The sequence below is a fragment of the Jaculus jaculus genome, chromosome 19, assembly GCF_020740685.1.
Source record: "Jaculus jaculus isolate mJacJac1 chromosome 19, mJacJac1.mat.Y.cur, whole genome shotgun sequence".
Taxonomy (NCBI): Eukaryota; Metazoa; Chordata; class Mammalia; order Rodentia; family Dipodidae; genus Jaculus; species Jaculus jaculus.
In genome coordinates, this window is record NC_059120.1 from 41,913,325 (window position 1) to 41,937,152 (window position 23,828).

At 40.5% G+C, this 23,828-nt stretch overlaps 2 protein-coding genes across 9 annotated transcripts in view; one reads left to right on the plus strand and one right to left on the minus strand.

Moving 5' to 3' along the window:
• Cept1 (choline/ethanolamine phosphotransferase 1) overlaps window positions 1–3,086 on the minus strand; it is a 44,515-nt gene extending 41,429 nt beyond the window's left edge. For 2 of the 3 annotated variants that reach the window (XM_004658998.3, XM_012948924.2), the window contains exon 1: window positions 3,013–3,086. The gene's annotated coding sequence lies outside the window, so the exon portion shown is untranslated. Of the gene's footprint in view, window positions 1–2,986 lie in introns of all 3 variants that reach the window. The other variant, XM_045138761.1, reaches the window with a different exon arrangement.
• Window positions 3,087–3,123: 37 nt separating this feature from the next.
• Window positions 3,124–23,828, plus strand: part of Dram2 (DNA damage regulated autophagy modulator 2) — a 29,342-nt gene continuing 8,637 nt past the window's right edge. Inside the window, exons 1-7 of one of the 6 annotated variants that reach the window (XM_045138627.1) lie at window positions 3,124–3,212; window positions 5,116–5,186; window positions 7,333–7,476; window positions 11,220–11,291; window positions 12,465–12,609; window positions 19,753–19,820; window positions 21,084–21,223. In XM_045138627.1, the coding sequence (XP_044994562.1) occupies window positions 12,479–12,609; window positions 19,753–19,820; window positions 21,084–21,223 (339 nt within the window). In that variant the 5' untranslated portion in view covers window positions 3,124–3,212; window positions 5,116–5,186; window positions 7,333–7,476; window positions 11,220–11,291; window positions 12,465–12,478. Of the gene's footprint in view, window positions 3,213–4,490; window positions 4,518–5,115; window positions 5,187–7,332; window positions 7,477–11,219; window positions 11,292–12,464; window positions 12,610–19,752; window positions 19,821–21,083; window positions 21,224–23,828 lie in introns of those variants that run through there. The other 5 variants (XM_045138625.1, XM_045138626.1, XM_045138629.1 and 2 more) reach the window with 5 other exon arrangements.

Sequence of the window (23,828 nt, forward strand, 5' to 3'; positions counted from 1 at the left end):
TTAAAAACAAACACAGCTAATACTTGAATGTAATGAACAAGACAGACATGGTTCCAGCTCCCACATCTGGTTGGGAACTAAATAATGGTAATTACAGGGTATGATAGACATGGTACAGAAAACAGTGTTGAGCCAGAAAACAGTTGGGAACACACATTTTAAGAGTGGTTAAAAACTCTGAAGAGCTTTTAGACTAAATCCAGTGGAAAAAAAGAAACCAGACATTTTAAGAGCAGGAGGAAGAATATCCAAAATGGGGTATGAGGCAGAAAAGTGTGCCTTGTTCAGGTACCTGAGATCAAAGACAGGGCAACAGAAAACCAGATGGAAGAGGGCCAGTGTGATAAAGTCTGCAGACAATGAAGAGGTGTGTAGACTACACTGCAAGTGAAGATTTTATTCTTAGGTAATAGAAAACCAACAATGAGCTTACAACAAACCCTACACTTTTGGAGCACAACCTGTTAGCTTGGAATAGGTTCTCATAAATTCATACCAGTACTTTATAAACAGTAAAAATTCCGTTGGAATTAGTCTGTAATATTGATAACTATTGCAACGGTATTCATCCTGTTTGTTTTGGCTCTAATGCCCTGCTCAGTTCTGTAGTCCTTTCCAACTTTTGAATTTTGTCTGTTTGCAGACTTTAAAAAAAATTATCCCCACAGTGCTCTGTAAGATCCATGAGTGGAAGGACCATGCTTGTTTTGTTAACATTCTTTGTACTTTGTTAACATGTACTTTGTACTTACTTTGCATCCATTCTCATACCATACTGAGCACTAGGTAGGAAATGAGTACTTACTGAGTGATGAACAAATATAATTCATCTACTATTTAATGAGCACTTAGCTGTTCTGGAAAGATTCAAATAAGCCAATCCATTCTCTCATGGCACTTAGAAGGTGGGGGAGATGACTAGTAAATAGCCTGTCAATAACCTTTTGAGAGTCTAAAAGAGAATACATACAGTTTGACAATGGCATGAACGTATTTGTGAAAATTCCAATGAAGGTACAAAACTAGATCTTTAATGAATACACTTACTAAGGTTACATTAATTTGTGGGCTTTCAAGTCTATCTATCATGTAGAACTATCTAACAGCATAGTTATCTTGTTCCTGCCATGGATTCCGCATGAGGAAAATCTGACTTATATCACATTGAAAACACAGGCACACAACAAAGCTCAGAGAACTCCAACTGCTGAGCCGACAATAAGGCAAACTTACACAATATCCAACCTGTTGTGTGAAATTCCAGAATTTCTATTCCTCCCCCCCATGTGTAAAGGTGCCAAGTTTTTATCTGCACTGATTCAGCAGTATGTTTACAAGCTTTCTACAGGGAAGGGGTTGGTACACAGCTGTTTCTCACCTCTGCCACCATTAAAGCAAAACACTAACAATTGACACTATTGGGGTGGGGGACACATTATCATTAAAAAAAAAAAAAAAGGAAGAACAAAGCGACCAAGAAAAGAAAAACCAACAGGGTCACAGGATTAAATTCAGCATTATTTAACAAATGACAAACAAAACAAGTTTACGAAAACAAAAGCCTTTTTTTGTGGATTTGGAAGCAACAAGAGTACTGTGTAATATAATTGGGAGCTAGTTTTTCTCTGAAGTGAAACCTCTGGTTCCTTAAAAAAACGAAAATGACTTTAAACTGGCGGAGGAAAACAAAACTTGGCGTCTTATCCGACTTTTTTTTTTTTTTTTTCTGTTCTCTCAAAAGAACACAGCATGACCCTCAAAAAGAACACCACCGGTACTTTGGGCCAGTGTGAAGAGCAAACATATAGCACAGAAAAGAAATGGCAATGCACCAAGATGTAACCGGTGTTAACAAGAGGCAGATTTATCTAATTTACTTCTTACAAGGGCTGCAATGACAAGTTGTCCAAGGAGTGTTAACTCGTTTTCCTAAGCACACAGGGAATATGCGGGAATATACAGCCACACGCTTCCAGAACATCAATCTCTGGAATTTTGTGCGAATGCCAGTAGCTCGAAACTGATAACGCTCCAAATGCCTTATCGCGGTTGTCCTTGTATTTTGAGTCAGCCACTTTAATACACAAGTATTTGCACACATCGCTGACAGTTTTCGGAGCAGGGACGAAGTATTCTGATCATTTGCAGGGAACGAACCGAACCTTGTTGGAAAGCCACTGTGAACTTGCCTACTACAATAACAGGGATTCTCTGGTGAACTAAATAAAAAAAAAAAGTTTAAACAAAACGACGTACTCGACAACAATGGTGCAGAATGGACAAAACGATACACAACTACCAAACACCGAAGTGCAGAAAGCCAAATACAGCTCCATGTAACACTTCCACTTCAAGCGGGTTTATTTTTTTTGGGGGGGGGGAAGGGACTGGGGAGTACACAGCAGAAAACCGCAGCTCTCCTCGGAGTCCTTCCTCCTTCTAAGAACACCGCCGAACTCAACCCTAGCTGGCAATCTCGGAGCCTGCGACGATGGGCTGAAATTTCTAGAAAAAGTTGCTGACCAAGAAGAGTGGCCCAGGCACGAACCCAGCACCACCACCGCACCATGGCCTTCCAAAGGGAAGGCCGAGCCCGCCACACGCGCGGTGGACCTGGCGGCGCCGGCCGGGCCGAGGAGGGTGTGGACCTCATCGGCAAGGTCGGTTGGTTCGGCGCGGGCAGCGCCCCAGCCTGCCGCTCGTCGCAGGCTGGCCAGCCGCGGGGCCCGGCCCCGTGAGCCCGAGGGTCGCTCCGGGCTCCTTCGCCCCGGGGGCCGAGCAGCGCCCCGCCGCCCCTCGCCTGGCCCACAAGCCCGCGCGCCAGGCCGCCGGTGCGCGCGGAAGGACGGCGTCCGCCTCCGCGAGCCTCCCCGTCATGCCCATCCTAGAGCAGGGCAGCACCCTCTCCCTCGCTCTCTCTCAAACGCCCCCGCCACCGCGACCTTGACTTCCCGCCCCCGCCCCAGACCGGTCCCGGCAGCCTTACCGCGGAGAACCCCCACAACCACACACCTAGAAATAGCAACTCTTGACTCCAGCCGACTGAGTGTCGGAACGGAGGCAGCAGCGCGCTCGCGACACTGTCGCGACTGCCGTAAAGAGAGGTGGGGGAAGCGGGGGCGAGCGCTCCCAGAGGGGCGCTGCTCGGGAGCGCGCCGCACGGCTCCGCCCTGGCCCCTGAGGCTGGCAGCTCGGCGGTACCAGTCTGTCAGGTAAGGAGGCCGCCGAAAGGTGGGGTGTGGGGAGCAACCGGAGGCTCCGCAGGCTGGAGGATGCGTCGGGGGTGGGACGGCGCGGCCTGAGGGAGGGGGCCCAGCTTGCAGCCGCTCCGGGCTCCCCGGCGCCCGTGACCGTCCGCGCCCCGTGACGAGCTAGAGACATGAGCCGGGTTCGAGTCCCGGCGCCCCACGTCTCCGTCTTTTTTTTTTTCCCTCCTGCGCTTCCGCCGCCAGCAGGTCCCACAGGGTGCTTAGTGCCAAGCTCGCTGTCTCTGGTCTTTCCCTAGCCCCGGGCAAGGCAAAGCCGAGGCGTTATCTCGACCACCAGTGGCCTAAAAGAAGAAGGAAAATCCAGCTGCGATCTAAGTGTTCAAACGGCCAAGGGGGACCTAAGCCCGTGTCCCACAAAGGCTACCACTAGAGTACATGTCCCTTTTTGTCATTGCTGGGCATTTGTGCATTGACGGTGGGGCCTGGGAGGAGTTTGAGGGTGAGAAGCTTGGTGACCTTGTGGCTCTCGGAGCTCAGTCTGCTCCCCAGAATTGTATCGCGGGGAGTGGCCTCAGGCTAAAAGGAAACTGCGAGTCCCGTGTATCCTCACAGCCCGGCTGTTCACACTGTAGGATGCTTGTGGAAAAGCAAAGAAGACACAACACAGAGATAATTTCTACGGTTCTTCCCTATTTTAATTTATAAAGTAGTACCACTCTAATTTGTGTTGCCTTGTCAAATTCTCATTTCTCTTCCATGTGACTGCTCTTTAGGATTTAGCTATTAGAAAATACTACTTTGGCTGGAGGCCATGTTAGGTTTTAGGAAAATAGCATTTTCTTTTGTGCTTTGTGTCAGATGACCCTCTGCACTTCTGAAAGAAGCTCAGGGCTTTCTGTTTGTTCACTTTGGACATCCATAGTTTACTTTCTTATTATTCCTTAGTACTCACCACTTAATTTTTAGAAAGGACAACATAAAGAAGTTTATCCAGATACCAGTAGCTTATAAATACTTGTGAAAAGAATTGTAACCGGAGTTCGAAGAAAAACAGAGAAGATGGGTGAGATGCAAGAAGTTTTGTTAAGCATTCCTACTGCTATGTGAAGTTTATTTCTGCATATTTTCAAGTATTTTAAAAGGCTTCTTTCTTTTTGGTACTGGAGATTGAACCTAAAGTCTTGAGCTTGCTAACACTCCACTGTTGAACTATATCCCCGGTCCACTTAAAAGAGTTTTTGAATTATTAATCGTTAACATTCTAATTTTGTCTGTCTTCTAGGTTTCCAAGGTGAAAATGCATAGAAAGTTAGTATTTCTCACCTTTTATGTATGCTTCCGTTTTTCAGTTGTTATCAAAGTGTTAAACTGAATTGTGTCCCACTTTGCCTCTGAATTGTCGGTTTCAGCAACTAGAACCCTCACAACCTAAGCAGATACACATACATTATACCTGGAAAGAACTCATACATAGAGATTGTATCCCGTGAAGGGGGGCTAGTTATGACAACAGAGTTAATAAATCAGATGTGATTGTATTTCTGTTTACTGTTTCACTGTAAGAAACAACCCTTTGAAGGAGTGCTCTGTTTCACACATTAAAACACTGTAACTCAGAAGTTAAGTTACTTGCCTGAAATCCAATAGCTGGAAAGTGGTAATGATGGTTGGAAGTTTTTAAATATTCATTTACTTATTTATTTTGGTCTGTTTTGGGGCCAAAGAAAGGTGAAAAAGGTCTGAAAAATAATCTAAGGGGCTAGGAAGAGGGCTTAAGTGGTTAAAAGCACTTGACTGCAAAAAAATACTCTATTCATAATGCTATAATCTGTTGTTCATTGGTACATTGGCCAAAAATTAATTCAATTATGTGAACTGAATAAATTTTTATTTTCTTTTTATGTAGATTTCAAGATTTGCAAAAGGTACAGGTTTGGGAAGTTCTGAAGACTGAAATTTGGTGACCTCATAAAATAGGTAATTTATTTTTCAGGTTCTAAAAGGGGAACAAGTGTTCATTGACTACATATGATAGTATCTAAGTATCTAGTATCTATGTTATGTCATCTAGCCTTTGAATAAACTTCATTGAAGCAGCTGTTATTTTCAGCTATCTAACAAATAATCATTAAAGGATACTGTTTATTATATATCAGCAGTGTGTAGGGTTTTGCTCACTGCTATCACTACAACCCCTCTAATCACTGCCTAGCAGTCTGATGGAAGTTTTCCATGATATAGATATGCCTGTATTTTTATCGTCCTATTGGTAGCCACTAGACACTTGTGGTTTTGAGCAATTGCATTGTGGAAGATAAAACAGAGAAAGTAAAAATTTTTAATTTTTTAAAATTTAGGTAGCTGTATGTACCTACTAGGTCTATATGGATGGTTCAATCTGTGCTGATAATACTCCCATTTTTCTGTCTCTAAAATTATCATTTATTTATGTGTATGTGTGTGCCAGAATCTTTTGTTGCTAAGAAAAAAGATGGTCTGGCTGTACATGGATGGCTGGGGAATTGAACCCAGGCTGATAGGCTTTGTAGGCAAGTACTTTTAATGCTGAGCCCTCTCTCCAGCCTCAATATTCCCATTTTCAAAAGAGAAATGGGTTCAGATAAGATGTGAAGCTTATCAAGATCATACATTTTTACTGTAGGAAACGTTTTAGGTGGAAGCATATTTGTTAATTTGGCAATACAGATATAATGGATGAAGGGAAGAAAAGCAGTTAGGTCAAGAGAATTGAAAATCTGAATTGAACTGTACACTGGGAAGAAAGATGGTTGTAAATGACTTTGTAGAAATAGAACTGTCATTGTTTGGAGACAGACTGTAAGGGCTTTGGAGAGAGCCTACTCTGAGAGAGTTATGTTCAAATCCAAGAATCTGAGTAACTTAGGGGGAATTGATGGTCTTACTAACTGATATTGGAAAACCAAGGCTACTTATGAGAATTAAGAGGACTTGGTGTTAGTTGTTGGTTCATTCAACATATATTGAGTGATTACTATGAATAAGATCCTTTGTTCTGTGTTAGGGAGAGTCTCTCTATTCACTTTAGATACTCTTAAATTTTCATTCCATGAAGAGCTATCACACATATGCAAGTTACATGTTCTCAGACGAAGGGATTCTTCCAGATACAAATAGGTTAGTGACTGCTGTAGATGGAAGACAACATTTATCCCCTGTTTTTAAAAGTGGGAAGGATCTAGAGGGGTGGGCAAAATGATTTGATTTGAAAATATCTGTTACCAAAATGCCTAAATGCTGAGGAGGTTATATTAGCTTTTCAAAATATTTTATTTATTTACTTATGAGGTAGAGAGAGAGAAGGGACATGCCAGGGCCTCTAACCATAGCAATCAACTCCACATGCATGTGCCACCTTGTACATCTGGCTTACATGGGTCCTGGGCAATCAAACCTGGGTCCTTAGTCTTCATAGGCAAGCAGCTTAACCACTAAGCCATTGCTCCAGCCCTCTATTAGCTTTTTAAATACACAGCACATTTTGTGGGAAAAAAGAGGGACAGATGGCTCATGCTTGTAATTCCAGCATTTGTGAGACCAAGGCAGGAACATCAAGTTTGAGATTACCTTAGACTATGGAGTATATCCCAGGCTAGTCTACAGTATATTATAGTAAGACACTGCCCTAGCCTCCCATCTTTTGAAACAAGAAAACAAGCAAAAATGATAAATCCTCAAGGCTGAAAAGTCAAGCTGTGAGCTGAAACCAGAGAAGTACACTGACAGCATTTGGCTGATGGAGAATGTGGCACAGTGGGAGGCAAGAGAAAGGCCCCCTGCTTCCTAGAGAGTAGGAACATAAAATTCCTACCCCTGTTATCTCCCACACAACTCTGGTAGGTACCATTCTCGTGGTAGCTTGTACAAATAGTGCCTGTGTTTCAGTGAGTAACATTTTCATCATAGAGAATGTCAGTATTTCTACTTGAAATTGCACAACTCATATCCTCAGAGAATTACTTCTTCTCTAGTTCACCAAGAATCTCAAGAGTCAATATACACACTCAGTGAAAGGAGGACCAGGAAAATCTCTCCCTTTGGGCAAAGAGAGATCACAAAGAAAGTTTGTCTGTTTTTACCACAGGGCCAGGGAAAGCGTAATGATTCCATCTGAGCATATGAAGCTGTGTACAGCACAGCCTGCCATCACTGCGATTCATGGCTCAAGTTAACATTCTACATGGTCTGAAAAACTGGAAGCCCAGGAATTAGTACAAAGTTGACCCAGGTTAGTAATGTGCCAAAGATCTTGACAAAAACAAATATAGACTCTCCCTGGAATAATTTACCCTTAAGTCTTTTAGAATAAGTCTTCCTAAACTTTTGCCATTCAACTACCTTTTCTTGCTTGAGAAATTATATACCATCTGGGCCATATTAGGCTATGAAATAGGCTTACAAATCAAATATTTTCTGATAGTCATAAGGAAATTTACTTTGAAACCATTCTTTTAAACTGGGCATGATGGCACATGCCTTCACCAGTACTTGGGAGGTGGAGGCAGGAGGCTCAAAAGTTCAAGATGATTCTTAGCTACATAGCAAATTCAAGGCTAGCCTGGACTACAGGAGCTCCTATCTTTAAAAAAGCAATTCTTTTGTATTCTGATCTGGTTCCTAGATCCAGATATGGGTTCCTATCCATGGAGAGGATCTCTTAGCCAATCTAAAAGTCATTGGTTACCCAGTGCCACCATTGCACTGGTATGTACTTCTTGTCAGGGTGTTTGCTTTTGAGTAGCTTAGAACTCTGGTTGCTCACACCGTTGTTGGCCATTTTCCACCAGTAGCTCATCCAGTACTTCCAGCACTAGATGGGCTAACAGGGGACTGGCTCTCTTCCAGATTCCAGGCAGGTCTCTCTGTGTTCTGTGTTGGCAACATACGTCTTCAGCAATGGTGTTTAGAAGCAAAACTGTAGTGAAGTTGTCCAATGTAACATGGGCGAGCACTGCTGAAAACAGCTTGTGGTTGGTTTTGAATTAATTTTTGGTGATTGTGCATTCAGAAACCTTTTACTATTGCCAGATTTTTTGTGACTCCTCTTACACATTATGTAGGCTATATGATCCACAGTTTAAGAAGCTGGGCTTTGGAATACTTCCAGGTTAAGAGCACAGTTGAAAACCATAAAACACATGCAAGGAGCCTGGGGCCAGGCACGTAGCTCAGTTGATTGTGTACTTGCTTACACGCAGGGAGCCCTGGGCTGGATCCCCAGTACTGCATAAACTGGGTGTGGTAGCACACACCTGTAATTCTAGCATTTAGACAATACAGGTAGGAGGTTCCGAAGTTCATTCTTGGCTATATAGCAAGTTCTAGGCTAGGCCCGGCCAGGACACATGAAACCCTGTCTCAAAGGAAAAAAAAAAAGTACTATATAGGATGTGCAGTTCTATTCAAGTTATACATTTCTAAGAGTTCAAATATTAAAAATAAATAACAAAAGCTGGGCGGGGTGGCGCACACCTTTAATCCCAGCACTCGGGAGGCAGATGTAAGAAGATCATTGTGAGTTAGAGGCCACCCTGAGACTACATAGTGAGTTACAGGTCAGCCTGGGCTAGAATGAGACCCAACCTCAAGGTAAGTAAATAAAATATAATGAGTTCCTCAGTGGAACTGAATTCTTAGGAACTTGAGATAGGAATTACTGGAAACAGAAGTTAAAATAATATTTAAAGAGAGAACAGAGGAAGAAAATTAAAGATTTTTAGAAGCACTTTAAACTTTGTCCAAATTAAGGAATATTCTCCCAAACACCTGTGCTGGAGAACGTACACCTTTAAGATCTTGACAAAGAATTGCCAAGATTAAATAGATCAAACAGTGAAAATGTTGATGGGATATTAAGGACTGGCCAAAGAAACAAAAGAAATTATGTTAATTTAGGCAGGAAATTATTCATACTGAACCTTCAGTGTTGACTTTTAGGGAGAAAGGAAGAGAAACTTATTTAGCAAGAAGTAAATATACTTGTTTAGCAACTAGTCATAAATGAAGCATATGACAAGTAAATGTGGAGATTTCATCACGTTGGAAGGTCAGTCTGAGATGAGCAAGTTGATAACAGTGAAAGATGGTGGATAGTAGGGATGGTAAGGGGTATGTACAAAGTTAATGGGCAATAACTAGATTCAATTATTGTAATTAAAAAATATTTTAAAAAATTAAACTTCAAAAAATTAAATGAAGATGTGGTATCTACTGCTTCACATTATTAACTTACGTAACATCTTCAGTCTGGAATTTAAGAAAGAAAGTGATATGTACTATATATGTACTTGGGTCACATAAAGACCCACTTGCATTGTTTATTTATTGTGTGTGTGCACGTGTACACTTCCACTGTGCCTGTGGTGATCAGAGGATGGGTCTTGGGGTCCATCCTTGCCTTCTTTGAGGCAGTTCTCTCCTGTTCACTCTGGAAACTTCTCCAATTCCCACCTCTCTTTTCACTGTAGATGCACTGGATTAGAGAATCCCACCAGAACCTCCAGCTTTGATGTGGAGTCTGGGGATCTGAACTTGGGTACTCAGGGTTAAGGAGCAAGCACTGTCTGCTGAGCCATCTCCTTAGCCTAGGGATTTTTGTTTTTTATGCTTCATGTTGGAACTGGAAACACAGTGGTGAGCAGAACAGTTGTTTCTTGTTCATCAAGCTTAAGTGAGGAAGTACAAGGTGCTTTCTGGAAACAGCAGGGACACTGAAGATTGGAACTTGAAAGCTAGATAGGTGTCAATGGGGAAGGTAGTGGGTAGTTAATCAAACAGCAGTGCACATGACGGTCTAAAGGCACGCAAGGGAGCACAGCACATAGGATCAGATTGCTTGAGTGTGAATTCTGTCTGTGCTATATTCTAGCCCTATGGCTTTAGGGAGTGTAGTGAGATCATGTATGGACAGTGTTTAGTAACATTACTAACACATAGTAGGCATTGCTCAGTTTTGGTCACATTAATGGACATGAGCATGGCTAGAGCAAGGAATTGGGAATAAAGACTAGCTAGAGGTGAATGTAGAAGAGTAAATAGAGATCTGCTGATGCAGAGACATTATGGACCATGTTAAGAAGCAAAGGCAGTGTGTAAGTTCTCAGGGGAATCACTGAAGGATTCTTTGCAGGAGACATAAGCTGTTCGGTTGGTATTTCAGAATTAGACTCTCTCAGGTTTTATGGTGGAGTCTAACTCGGTTCTGATCAAGATGGAGAAAGACTAAGCAATACAGGAAACAATAACAACAACAAAATCCACAACAGCCAACATAAATAGTTCTCTGGTTACCAAGAAGTGTGGGGATTTCTCTCCACTACAACCATTGAGTCCGTTTGATATCAGATACAAGCTTTTGTCTTTGGATCCAACTCTGACAATATACCCAGAGATAGCATTGGCTCTCATAGGCTGGAGGCTCAGCCCCAGAAGACTGCCCGTTTCCAGTGCTGGCAGAAGCCCCAACTCGTTTTACCTACACTTCTGACCAAATGTCTATATAAATGAGGGTTTCCGTGGTTCCCTCTGTGGGTTTGATGAATTTGCTAGAGTATCTCACAAAACTCAAGAAAACACATGTATCCCTTATTATAAATGATAGTACAAAGAATATAGAAAACATAAGCACAGGAGTGGGAGCTTGAATGCCTTATCAGAGTGTATCTTCCTCCAGGAACCCTCACATGTTCACGTATCTAGAAGCTATGCAAGCCTAATTCTTCTGAGTTGATGTTTGTGTTGGATAACATGTATATGTGTGTGGTATGCGTGCATATGTGTATAGTTGTGTGTGCACACAGGTATGCATGCACAGACATGGGAAGACAGAGGTTGACTTTGGGTGTCTTCCTTGATCACTCTCCCCCTTACTGCTGCAAAGCCTCTCAGTTGAACCCAGGGATTGCTGATTCAGCCAGTCTAGCTAGCTACCTACCTAGCTGACCCATGGACCCCTTCTCTTTGCTTTCCAAGCACTGCCATTACAGGACCTGTCCAGCATTGGTGGGTGCTAAGGATACAAATTTTGCTCCTCACTCTTGCACAGTAAGTGCTTTTCCCAATTAGCAATCTCTCCAGCCTCTTAGTTAGGTTTTTTTGTTGTTGTTTGTTTGCTTGTTTTGTTTTTTGAGACAGTATAGCCTGGAACTTAATATGTAGCCCAGGCTGACTTTAAACTTGTGGCAGTCCTCCTGCCTCAGCCTTCTGAGTGCTAAGACTGCCAGTGAGAGCTATCATGTTTGGCTTATTTTCTTTTTGTTTGGGGTAGGGTTTCACTATAACCCAGGGTGATCTGAAATTAACTATGTAGTCTCAGGCTGGCTTTGAACTCATAATGATTCTTCTACCTCTGCCTTCCAAGTGCTGGCATTAAAGGTGTGTGCCACTTGGCAGCTTGTTTATTTTTAAAATTTTTATTGTTTATTTATTTGAGAAAGAAAGAGAGAGAGAATGGACACACCAGGGCCTCCAGACCCTGCAAATGAACTCCAGACATATGTACCATCTTATGCATCTGGCCTATGTAGGTCCTGGAGAATTGAACCTGGATCCTTTGGCTTTGCAGGCAAATACCTTAACCACAAAGCCATCTCTCCTGCCCTTAATTTATTTTTATTATTAATTTTTTGTGTATCAACATGGCTTCAAAAAAGATTCATCTATATTGAAAATACACAGATATTTTTCTTGTTATTTTATAAATAGTACAATATTAACAACTGCCTACTTACACTTATATTATTATAGATATACTAGGCATAACTAATCTAGAGATGACTTAAAGTATATGAGAAAGGTATGTATGGATTGTAATAAAAGTCCTGTGCCATATTAAGAAGAGACATGAGTATCTTTGTATTTTGGTATCAGTGATGTGACTTGGAACCATTTCCCCTAGGATACAGAGAGATTGCTGTATATTTAGCAGTATCACAGTAGCCATTTAGAATCTGGCCAAGGTTATGTTGGTTTAGGTAGAGTAGTGGGGAAGAGAGGAGAGAGATATCATTAGTTAGTAGTTTCTGATAGTGACCAGTCAAATCATGGTTCCATTTACTGAAAAAAGTAAAGAAAAGGTGTTGTGATGTTGTGGGGAATGCTTGCTTTGGGGAACAGCTCAGAGTGAGAAGTCCAAGGTTGTGGTAGTAGATGGCTAAAGTGGAGTGGAAGAATCATACACATTATTGTTTCTGATATGGTTTTTTTTTTCTACTTTAGAAGATCTGTTTGAAATGTGGTGGTTCCAGCAAGGCCTCAGTTTCCTTCCATCAGCCCTTGTAATATGGACATTTTCTGCTTTCATATTTTCATACATTACTGCAATAACACTCCATCATGTCGATCCTGTACTGCCTTATATCAGGTCAGTGAAAATATGTTCATTATATGGGAGAGTCTTCTCTTTTCCCTTTTTCTTTTCTCAGTACTGGGGATTGAACCTATGGCTTCACACATGCTAGGCAAGTACTCTGCCACTAAACTACATCCCAATCTATGGCGATTCTTTGTGGTTTACTTACAGTTTGTATTACATTTCACATCTGCAATTTAAAATTCAAATTTTTATGCTGGGATTGCAACAAATAAAACATAAAGTGGAACTTGTATGTCTGATTTTGTGTAATAGAGAAGTGTGGAGAGTGGATGTGAGAGTCAGTGAATTGGTTAATTGTGAATTCTTGGTGCTTGTCTTACAAATAAGTGTCTGTAGGCACCTCAGATCCTAGAATTGGAATTGTTCTCCTTTTAAAACTTAAAAACAGGGCTGGAGAGATGGCTTAGCGGTTAAGCGCTTGCCTGTGAAGCCTAAGGACCCCGGTTCAAGGCTCGGTTCCCCAGGTCCCACGTTAGCCAGATGCACAAGGGGGCGCATGCATCTGGAGTTCGTTTGCAGAGGCTGGAAGCCCTGACGCGCCCATTCTCTCTCTCCCTCTATCTGTCTTTCTCTCTGTGTCTATAACCCTCAGATAAATAAAAATAAAAAAAAAAATTAAAAAAAAACTTAAAAACACTCTAAACATTTTCTAAATAATAGGAAAATATACTAGTATTTACAAACACTTATTGATCTACTTAGTGTGAATAAGATAATGTTCTGAAATATTCTTCATGCCTTAGATAACTGGATCCTTACAACAACCCCCCCCATTTGGGGGGGTGATGAGGCATTAGTTGGCTTTTAGTTCAATTTATAAAGGAAAAAGGCTTATGTTGACTCATACTTATAGGCATTTCAGTTCATAATCAATTGGTCCCATTGCCTTGGCCTGTGACAAGGCAAAGCATCTTGGCAACAGGAGGAAAAAGCACTACTTCATGACCTGGAAGCAAGGAAGGAGGAACCAGGGTTTTGTAACCCGCCTCAGGGGCACACACCCAGTGATTTAAAGACCTCACAGTAGGCCTCACTTAAAGATTCCACCACCTAATGGTGCCTTCCTGGATACAAAACATCCAAAACATTCAAGACCTATATTATAGAAGTGAAGCCTACGAAGGTTAGGATTTGCTCAGTCGTGTACAGTCTAGTATTTGTACTTGCACTGTTTTGCTCCATGGCCTGTGTCCTTGCTCTTTGTGACATGCTCATTTGTGATTTTTGACACATTAAGTATTAGTAGTTTTCAGAAAATATTTCTGAAATCTCAACATAAATAACATTTTAAGGATTGGTATTCAGTTACATGTGCTATGTTTGACCTTTTTTTTCAATAAAAAGAAATGAGTAATTATTACAACAATTTTTTAAAGGTTCATGATTAGTTTTACATGATTTTTAGATATTGTCGCTGTTGTACTCTGGGTACACTCTAGGTATTTTTAAAATTATTATCATGAATATATTTTGTATGGACACATCATGCATTGATACATCAGTTCCCTCTTCCCTGTCCCCATTTGGCTGAGGTCCCTCCTCAGTGGGATTGTTGGTATTCCCCATGGGGTTGTGAGTTATGCATGGTGAAAGCAGCAGTCAGTCATCGAGGAAGGGCCAATGCCTCTGGGTAAGCTGTCCCAACCTGTGGTTTATAATTGTTCCACCCCTTCTTAGCCAGTCAGAGAGCCATCGTTTACCCACCAAGGCTGTGTGCCACCATTGCGCTGATACATACATTTTGTCAGGCTGGTTGCTTCTGAGGATCTTTGGCCCCTGCTTACTCACACCATTATTGGATACTTTCCCCTAGTAGCTCATTAGTGCTTTCCAGCACTAAATGGGCTAGCCATCTGGTGACTGTCTCCCTTCCAGATTCTAGCCTGGTCTCTTGGTGTTCTGTGTCTTCAGCACTAGGGTCTTGCCTTTTACCTCAGGTGGGTAATCAAGTGCTTTGACAGAAGCCTGTCTTGTTTGGGGGACCTTGTCAATCTCCCATCACCAATTCAATGTAGGTAGCAATGGATTTTGGGTACTGGGAATTACAGGCATTTAGTTTTGTGTTTATTTTCCCCCAACCTCCCTTTCCCCTCCCCGCAAACTTTCCCATCCCTATTGTCTGGGCCTTGAGTTTCCTGTCAAGTATGGCAACAACTTAAGCTATTCCATGTTAGGAACCATAGATGAGTAAAAACATCTGGTGTTTGTCTTTCTGATTATGTGAGTTCACTCTGAATGATCTGTTCCAAGTCCGTCCATTTACCTACAACTTTCATTATATCATTTTTTCTTACAGCTGAGTAGAATTCTGTTCTGTAAATGTACCACATCTTCATTATACATTTGTCCAGTGATGGGCATCTGGGTTGATTCCAGTTCTTAGCTATTAGGAACTGAGCAGCTGTAAACATGGTTGAGCAAGTACCTCTGCAGTAAAGTGTGTAGCCTTTAGGGTAGATGCCCAGTAGGGGAATAACTGGGTCTGTTTAGAACACATTTTCAATGATACAGTAGTGCTTATAAAAATAAAGTGAGAGGCTGGAATAATGGCTCAGTGGCTAAGGCACCTGTCTGCAAAGCCTAAGGACCTGAGCTCAAGTCACCATTCTCTTTCTTTTATCTCTCTGCTTAAAAAAATAAACAAAATAAAAATATTTTTAAAAAGATAAAGTAAGAGGCTAGAGAGGTGACTCAGCAGTTAAAGGTGCTTGCTTGCAAAGCCTGATGGCCCAGGTTTGATTCCCCAGTACCCATATAAAGCCAGATGCAACAAGTGGTGCAGGCATCTGGAGTTTGTTTGTAGTGGCAAGAGGCCCTGGTGTGCCCTGAACTCTCAATAGAGCCATTGTGATGTCATGCACTCTGAGGAGACATAGCCTCATCCTCACTAGATCTACTTTCATGACATCACTGTGAGGAGACACTGACTGGGCTCTGTGAAGCAATGCACTATGTTCACTCTGTCTGCCTCTTTTCTCTGTCTCTCAAATAAATAAATACAGTGGAAGGCCCTTCCTCGCTCTTCAAGTTTCTGCTCCAGAGGTGATAAATGGTTTTGTAGCTTTCCTTCCAGAGTTTGTTTTGTCATACATGTCTATATGACATTTCCCCCCTGACCCCCATTTTTGTTTAAGGTAGGTGTCACTGTAGCCCAGACAGACATGAAGCTTATCAGTAGTCTCAGGCTATTCTCGAGCTCACAGTGATCCTCCTATGTCTGCCTCCGGAGTGCTGAGATTAAAGGTGTACACCACCATGCCTGGCTTTCTTCTTTCCTTTCTTCTTATTTTTAACATGTTTATAGGTTCTTAATTTTCATTTATTAAAAAGTACTAACATATTTGTTTACATAATGCTTGTTTATCCCCTCCCCATTTGAGCTCTTAGAAATAAAACATCAATAAGGACCCCAGGGCATAACATTACACACTTGTACTGCTGGTTAGTGTGTACTGAGGTATACATGCAGACTTGGAGGTGTTGGATAGGTAATAGAATAAGAACACTATTCAATGTCTAAAACTTTGTATCAGTTGTGTATTTTGAAAGAGAATATGAGAAATACCACAATACTCATGATTGGTTACTGAAATATTAAGCTTTAAACTTTTATGTAACAGTGAAGAAAGCCAGGATTGGCGGTTCACACCATTAGTCCTTGCACTTGGAAGGCTGAGGTAGGAGTGCCATGAGTTACAGGTCAACCTAGGCTAGAGTGAGACCCTGTCTCAGCATAAAGAGAGAGAGAGAGGGAGAGAGGTAATACAGACAGTTATAGAATTAGATTATTAAAGGTGATTCAGCACCCCCCCCCCCATGTTTTCATATAAAGGATTCTACCTGAAATATAGTAAGAAATAACCACCACTCCACAGAGACGGAATAAATTGCCTCTCTCCTTTATTTTTTTTAAACTGAATAGTGTACTTTGTTTTGTGTTTATTATAGTTGTTCCAGTTACTCATTTGACAGTCACCACTGTGAAGTCAGACAATTCCTTCGTAACTCCAGAGAAGGTGCATGTTGAAGGCTCATGAGGCCCATCAGTATTTCTAGTTCCCCTTCTTTGAACTTGTCCCCTTTCACTTTAAAGAGCTTTCAGTAATTTAGGAGCCACTGAGTTAGTTCTTTTTATAGTTCCAGTTCTGCTGGTATTGCATGTGATTTTCCAATAGAATCCTGGCTACTTCCTTTTCCTCCTTCCGCCTCTGCTTTCATTTTTCTGCAAACTTGGTATTGCTCTGGTGTTCTTTCTTTAGCATTTAAAAATACTTAAAATTTAGTTCCTACACTTCTCTTCATTTCCTTGATCTGCTTAAAAAAAAAAAAAAAAACCAAAAAACTAGATATTCTGCCAGAGGATTTCCTCTGTTTGTAGTTGTTATACTCCCAAGCATATAACAAAGTGAAAATTTCACTTCAAAGGCTATTGTTAGCACAAGTGTGTTTCAGGTGTTCTCTTTGTTTAAAGTGGTGGATGTTCAAGTGGGATATGTAAGACTAGCTGCTGGGATTTAAAAAGAAAACATTAACATGTCTATATTTCTTCATTGAAAATACTCGAATATTACCAATATTTAAGTTATGGAATAATTATAATAAACACAAGTATTTTGAAGTTAAGTGGTCAGACTTATTTTTGTGACAGTATCTTAATCTGATTTGGTGACTGTTGGGTTGAAGTTCCCTGTTAGTAAAGTATACACATGGCTATTAGAGCCATATATCTGATTTCTCCATCTGAATGAGCCAACAACAGTCTTGAAAATGCATGCTATTACTTAGATATGGAGCATGTTAGTTCCTTTTCGTGTTGCTGTGGTCAGATACCTGGCAAGAAGCAACTGTAAGGAAAAGGGCTTATTTTGGCTGACAGTTGAAGGAGATACAGTCCGTTGTGCTGGGGAGGTGTGGCAGCAGGGCTGGAAGCAGTTAATCCCATTCAGTCTGCAGTCAGAAAGCAGATGGTGACAATTTCTGGTGCCCAGCCTGCTTTCTCTCTCTTTTTTTTATTTTTTTGAGGCAGGGTCTCACTCTGTTGCTCTAGGATGGCTTTGAACTCATGGTGTTCCTCCTATCTCTGCCTCCAAAGTGCTGGGATTAAAGACGTGTGCTACCACATCTGGCTGCTTTCCCCTTTTTATTCAGTCCTTGACCCCAGCCTATGGGATGGTGCTGCCCACATGTAGGGTAGATCTTCCACCTGAATTAACCTGATCTAGAAACTCTCACAGACATGCCCCCCAAGTTTTTCCTCTTGATGTTTCCTGATCCTGTTTAGTTGACAGTATGAACCATCATGTGGAGAAATTCTAAACAGGGTCATCACTTGGAATACACTAGTAAGAGGAGGGCATTTGCTCCCTTTTGATTATAGCCTTGGTTCATGTCCAGTATAGAAAACTTAGAAGGTGGAAGAAACAAAGTGACTCTATAACCCCTATTCCAGAAAAGCTTCAAAGCTTAAAAGATATGTTTGGGGGCTGGCGAGCTGGCTCAGTGGTTAAATGCACTTGCTTATGGAGCCTGTCATCCCAGGTTAATTTCCCTATTATCCACATAAAGCCAGACATGCAGCATGCATCTAAAGTTTATTTGCAAGGGCGGGAGGGATGGCTTAGCAGTTAAGGTGTTTGCCTGCAAAGCCAAAGGATCCAGGTTTGATTTCCCCAGGACCTACATTAGCACAAGGTGGTGCATGTGTCTGGAGTTCACTTGCAGTGACTGGAGACTCTGGGACACCCGTTCTCTCTCTCTTTCTTGCTCTCTCTGCCTCTTCCTCTCTGTCAAATAAATAAATATGTACATAAATAAAATATTTAATGTTCATTTGCAGTGACAAGAGGCCCCAATGCATCTATTCCCCCTTTCCTTGCGAATGCATAAAAATACAACAGTATGAAAATATGTTTTTGATATTTTATTATTTTAGGTTTACAGAAAAAAGACTCATGGAGCTATATAATTTGAAGAAATAATGCTTAGAATTTTTGTTTGATCCTTTCCTTTTTCTAAACCCCCATTCTAGATGGTCACCAAACCTTAATTCAATACCAAAGATGTACAGTAATTGAGGTAAAGGAAAGGAGGTAATTTTTATGGGTGGCTCCGCTCTGTTAGACAGCTTATATATTATCTCACATTTTATTCCATCCTTATATTGACCCAACAAGGCCAGGATTAAATGGCTTGTTCTGTTTTGTAGATGAAAGAATAGTCTTAGGGAGGGGAGAGAATGTGCCTAAGGCTCCAAAGTTAATATGTGGTTGGTTTTCTCTCTTGGCCCAAGTGTTCCTTGATTCCATGAAAAACCAGCATATGAACAGATGCAGTGCAGTGCAGTGTGGTACGTGGGTTTGGAACGTCTGGACAGAGTGCTGTCAGTCATCTCCTAGAAGGATGGTCTGAGGCTGGTGAGAGGAGGATGCTTACAACTGGTCTTAAATGCCAGCTCCATGAGGGCAGGGGCTTCGTAGGATTTCTTTCTGTCTGTATCCCTCTCCTAGAAATGATGCCTGACAAATGGTAACTGCTTGATAAGTGTTTTTAATTGATCAGTAGGTGAACAGGAATTAATTGAAATACAGACAGTATCAATAACAGGTGCAAAAAGATAAGAGGTGTGAAAGGGCTTATAGTGTTTAGAGAATATTCTGGTAAGACAGATACATACTTATATTGTATTTTTTGGTAAATCTTTAACATAGTCTTAAAAACATATCAAAGATAGTCTTTTTTCTGTTAAGTGGAAAGGAAAAGATTGCAAATGATAGAAAAAAATTGGGCAAATATTTATAAGCTTAAATTATGTTCTCTTTATAAGTGTTTTAAGAGTTGAGGTCAAGGGCTTTTAAAAGTTAAAGGTTTGAAACATCTCCTGTTACTACTTAAATATTTGAACAAATACACATGGCTCTCTAGTATCAGAAATTCATACACTTTTTTTTTTTTTTTTTTTTGGTTTTTTTGGAGGTAGGGTCTCACTCTAGCCAAGGCTGACCTGGAATTCACTATGTAGTTTCATGTTGGCCTCGAACTCACAGCAATCCTTCTACCTCTGCCTCCTGAGTACTGGGATTAAAAGTGTGCACCACCACAGCCAGCTTCATACACTTTCTTTTTGTCTTTCAGTGATACTGGTACAGTAGCTCCAGAAAAATGCCTGTTTGGAGTAATGCTAAATATTACTGCAGTTTTAGGTAAGTAATGAGAGTAGTTTTAACAATCAAAATTCATAGCTAACTTGTTATTTTCTTCTTTAAGCCCTATCATGACTTATTATCTAGTTATGAAAATTGTATCACTAAATTATGCATCATAGTTATTTTCTATTGAAAAGAAAACAAAACTTTTGTAAAAATGCCACATTATAGAAATGCATCCTGAAGAAATATCAGTAGGGTTGTTTGGTTACTTACCCAAACAGGTTGTAAGCACAACCAAGTATTCTTAGAAACCTTAGGTGGACTTCTTAAACAACCAACAGGAAACCAAGAACTGACCACACGTAAATTCTTTTAGGATAACAATTTAGAAGCTTAAGAATAAAGGTGGAACTGTGTTTTCATTTTTGATTACCATTCTAATTTCAAGAAACCTACAACCATGTTTTGTGGTTCTGTTCATTTGTTTTTTAACAAATTTTTTATTGATTTACTAAAATATTTTTTCATTGTCAAATGTGGTTGTCAAATGTGGTTGTCCATACAATATATATTCTTTGCTTGTATAAGAAACAGAAATTAAGAAGAAATCATTCCATTCCCAAAAATTTCTTTCATAACTAAGTTCTTAAGAAACATTTGTTATGTTTCCTAGCCTCCTGACTTCTTTGACAATATTTCGGCAGTGGAAAGTTTAACTTGATGCTTTCTTGAAAACTGCATATAGGAATATGGGTTATATTTTTTTGTCTAATATTCTTCTCTATCTGATTGAACCTAGTAGTAGTAATTTTAATAAAATGTGTGAGTTTAGCTGGGTGTGGTGGCACACGCCTTTAATCCCAGCACTCGGGAGGCAGAGGTAGGAGGATCACCGAGAGTTCGAGGCCACCCTGAGACTACAGAGTGAATTCCAGGTCAGCCTGAGCCAGAGTGAGACCCTACCTTGTAAAACAATAAATAAATAAATAAATAAATAAATAAATTGAGTGAGGCAAAAAAATTTTTTTTGGTTGCCTGTATTTACTGGCAAAGTTACCTGTAAAGTTTTATACCAAGTATTTATAGATATGAGACCCAAAGAAGACAAATGACTTGCCTAGGCAAACAGAGACATCAGTAGTTCTGTGATACAACCATTAATATTGATTAAAACTCCATGACTGTTTCTTTGTTACTTTTGAATTAACTTTAAAAAAAGTCTGCTTCTGGATAGCAGCTGCCCTTTATGAACTCTTCACTGATCTTATCTTCCTGGCTATTCATTACTTTGTTATTTTTTGGATTGTCTCTTCACAGGCATTGCTACCATGTATGTTCGTTATAAACAAGTTCATGCTCTGAATCCTGAAGAGAATCTTATCATCAAATTAAACAAGGCTGGCCTTGTACTTGGAATACTGAGTTGCTTAGGACTTTCTCTTGTGGCAAATTTCCAGGTTTGTCTTTTGGCCTACTATAGGTATTTTGCTTGAGTGTGTAAGTATACATGTCAAAAGCAAAGCAGTAACATGCTGTTACTGTTTCTTTATATTAACAGAAAGAAACATACTGCTATTATAGTATTTATATTCAATAATCTGAACAAATATGTACTATTGTAATCTTTTCAGGATCCACAGACAATTCTGAGACTTAATTACAACTTTGTTGGAGGTTATTTCAAGCCAAAGAATTAGTATAAATTAGACTTCATTACTACATTGTTTGGTTGAGAATTAATATAAATTATCCATATGCCACTAGCCGTACACTAGAATTAACATAAATTACAAGGGACACAATTGCAGATTTCAACCTGGTTGGTTGTTTTTAACATGCCAAACAACCAGTAGTCTTTCACCTATGTTATACAGTTACTTGGATGTTTCCATTAACTGCCTACATTGATGGCATCCTCTTATGTCCATGTGGAAGTAAAGGAGGTTCAGTACCTTTTCCAGCTTTTTCTCAGGGAATTCATTAAAATAATAGTCAACCTTCACCAAGTACAGTCAAATAGAGCGTAATGACATGAATGCTTTCGAGAAAGATGTTTGCAGTTTTGTTGTACAAAATGTATATGCTAAGATGACTGTGATATCATTAGGCAATATACTCAAAGGAACTGCCATTTTAGATGCAGTCCATCATTGAGGGAAGTATCACTGTAGTACCCCTTGATGATTTAAAAACTTTATACCTTGCTGTCAGTGATTTTTCAAGAGTCATTGGTGGGGCTGGGGAAATGCGTTAGTAGTTAAGGTGCTTGCCTGCAAAGCCAGAGGTTCCAAGTTTGATTCCCCAGTACCCATGTAAGCCAGATGCACAAGGTGGGTCGTGCATCTGGAGTTTGTTTGCAGTGTCCCTGGTGTGCCCATGCTCTTTCTTTCTTTCTCTCTCTCCCTCAAGTAGATAATAAATAAATAAATAAGCCATGCACCACCATGCCCAGCCAGGAGTTTTTTTTTTTTAATTCATTGGTAATATTGGCCATATATTTGGTATATGGTGCTCTTTGATGAGTCTCATTTCAGTTTAGACACTTGATAACCTGCTTACCACCTAAGAACTATTGAAATATGAAATTACCCATTATATAAATGTACATGTGGGTGTATTCTGTGTCTGTTTAGTATCTTATCCTGTACTTCATCTTGGCCAAAAGACCAAGAAGCAATTAGCATCTTATTTTGTTTCTGATGTAGTATCTCCTATTTTTTTTTTAAAGTAATGGTTAGTATTTCTTACCCAGAATAGTTAGGATCAAAAGTGGTGTTCAGAAATTTTGGATTTTGGAACATGTGAATTTCTGGTTTTTTAGATTAGGGATGCTCAACCTAGAGTGGTTACTGTAAGTATGATCCAAATGGATATTAAGTAGGGTAATAATAATTGCTATAACAGCGCTCAATTTTCAGGTTATCACAGTAGTAATTTATTTCCTGATATATACATCATGAACTTTTTTTTATTGTTCTTTTGGTTGAAAGTTATCTCTTTTCAGTGACTACAAGCTCAGCCTCTACCCATCTTTGGACTGTGTCATGCCTTAGGGCCTAATTGTCTTTTATATCCACCTCTCTGAAACAGTAAAAGAGATGTAAAATTCTCATCTGCTTCTTAAAAACCTCAACCTATATCAAAAATATTATTTTAGGGTGTGGTGGTGCACGTCTTTAATCCCAGCACTCGGGAAGCAGAGGTAGGAGGATCACTGTGAGTTTGAGGACACCCTGAGACTCCATAGTGAATTCCAGGTCAGCCTGGACTAGAGTGAGACCCTACCTCAAAAACAACAACAACAACAACAACAAATACACACACACACACACACACACACACACACACACACATATATATAATTTTGTGATACTTACTAAAGAGTGGCTTGGGCTGATTTTTTTAGGACTATCTTTTTTTTAGGTAGAGTCTTTTTTATTTAACATTTTTATTTGTTTATTTGACAGAGAAAGAGGCAGAGAGTGAGTGAGAGAAAGGGAATGGGCACACCAGGGCCTCCAGCTGCTGCAAACAAACTCCAGATGCATGAGCCCCCTTGTGTGTCTGGCTTACATGAGTCCTGAGGAACCAAACCTGGGTCCTTTGGCCTTGCAGGCAAGTGCCTTAACTGCTTAGCCATCCCTCCAGCCCAAGGTAGAGTCTTTTGAGGTAGTTCCAGGCTGGCCTCAAACTCACAGTGCTCCTCCTACCCATGCCTCCAAGTGCTGAGATTAAAGATGTGTGCCACCATGCCTGGCATTTAGGACCATCTTGATAGATGAAGGGACCACTACTAAGGGAATGAAAAAGGGAGATTGGGCTCAACTTTGAATGCAAAGAAAAATAAATGAGAATTTATAGCCAAGAACCAGTGAGGCCAGAGGGTAGGAAATGACTAAGAACAAACATGAGGGGTAAGAAGGGATTCTGACTGAAAGTGACTGAGAACAGACTCCAGGGGTAAGGAGGGATTCTGACTGAAAGTGACTGAGAACAGACTCCAGGGGTAAGAAGGGATTCTGACTGAAAGTGACTGAGAACAGACTCCAGGGGTAAGGAGGG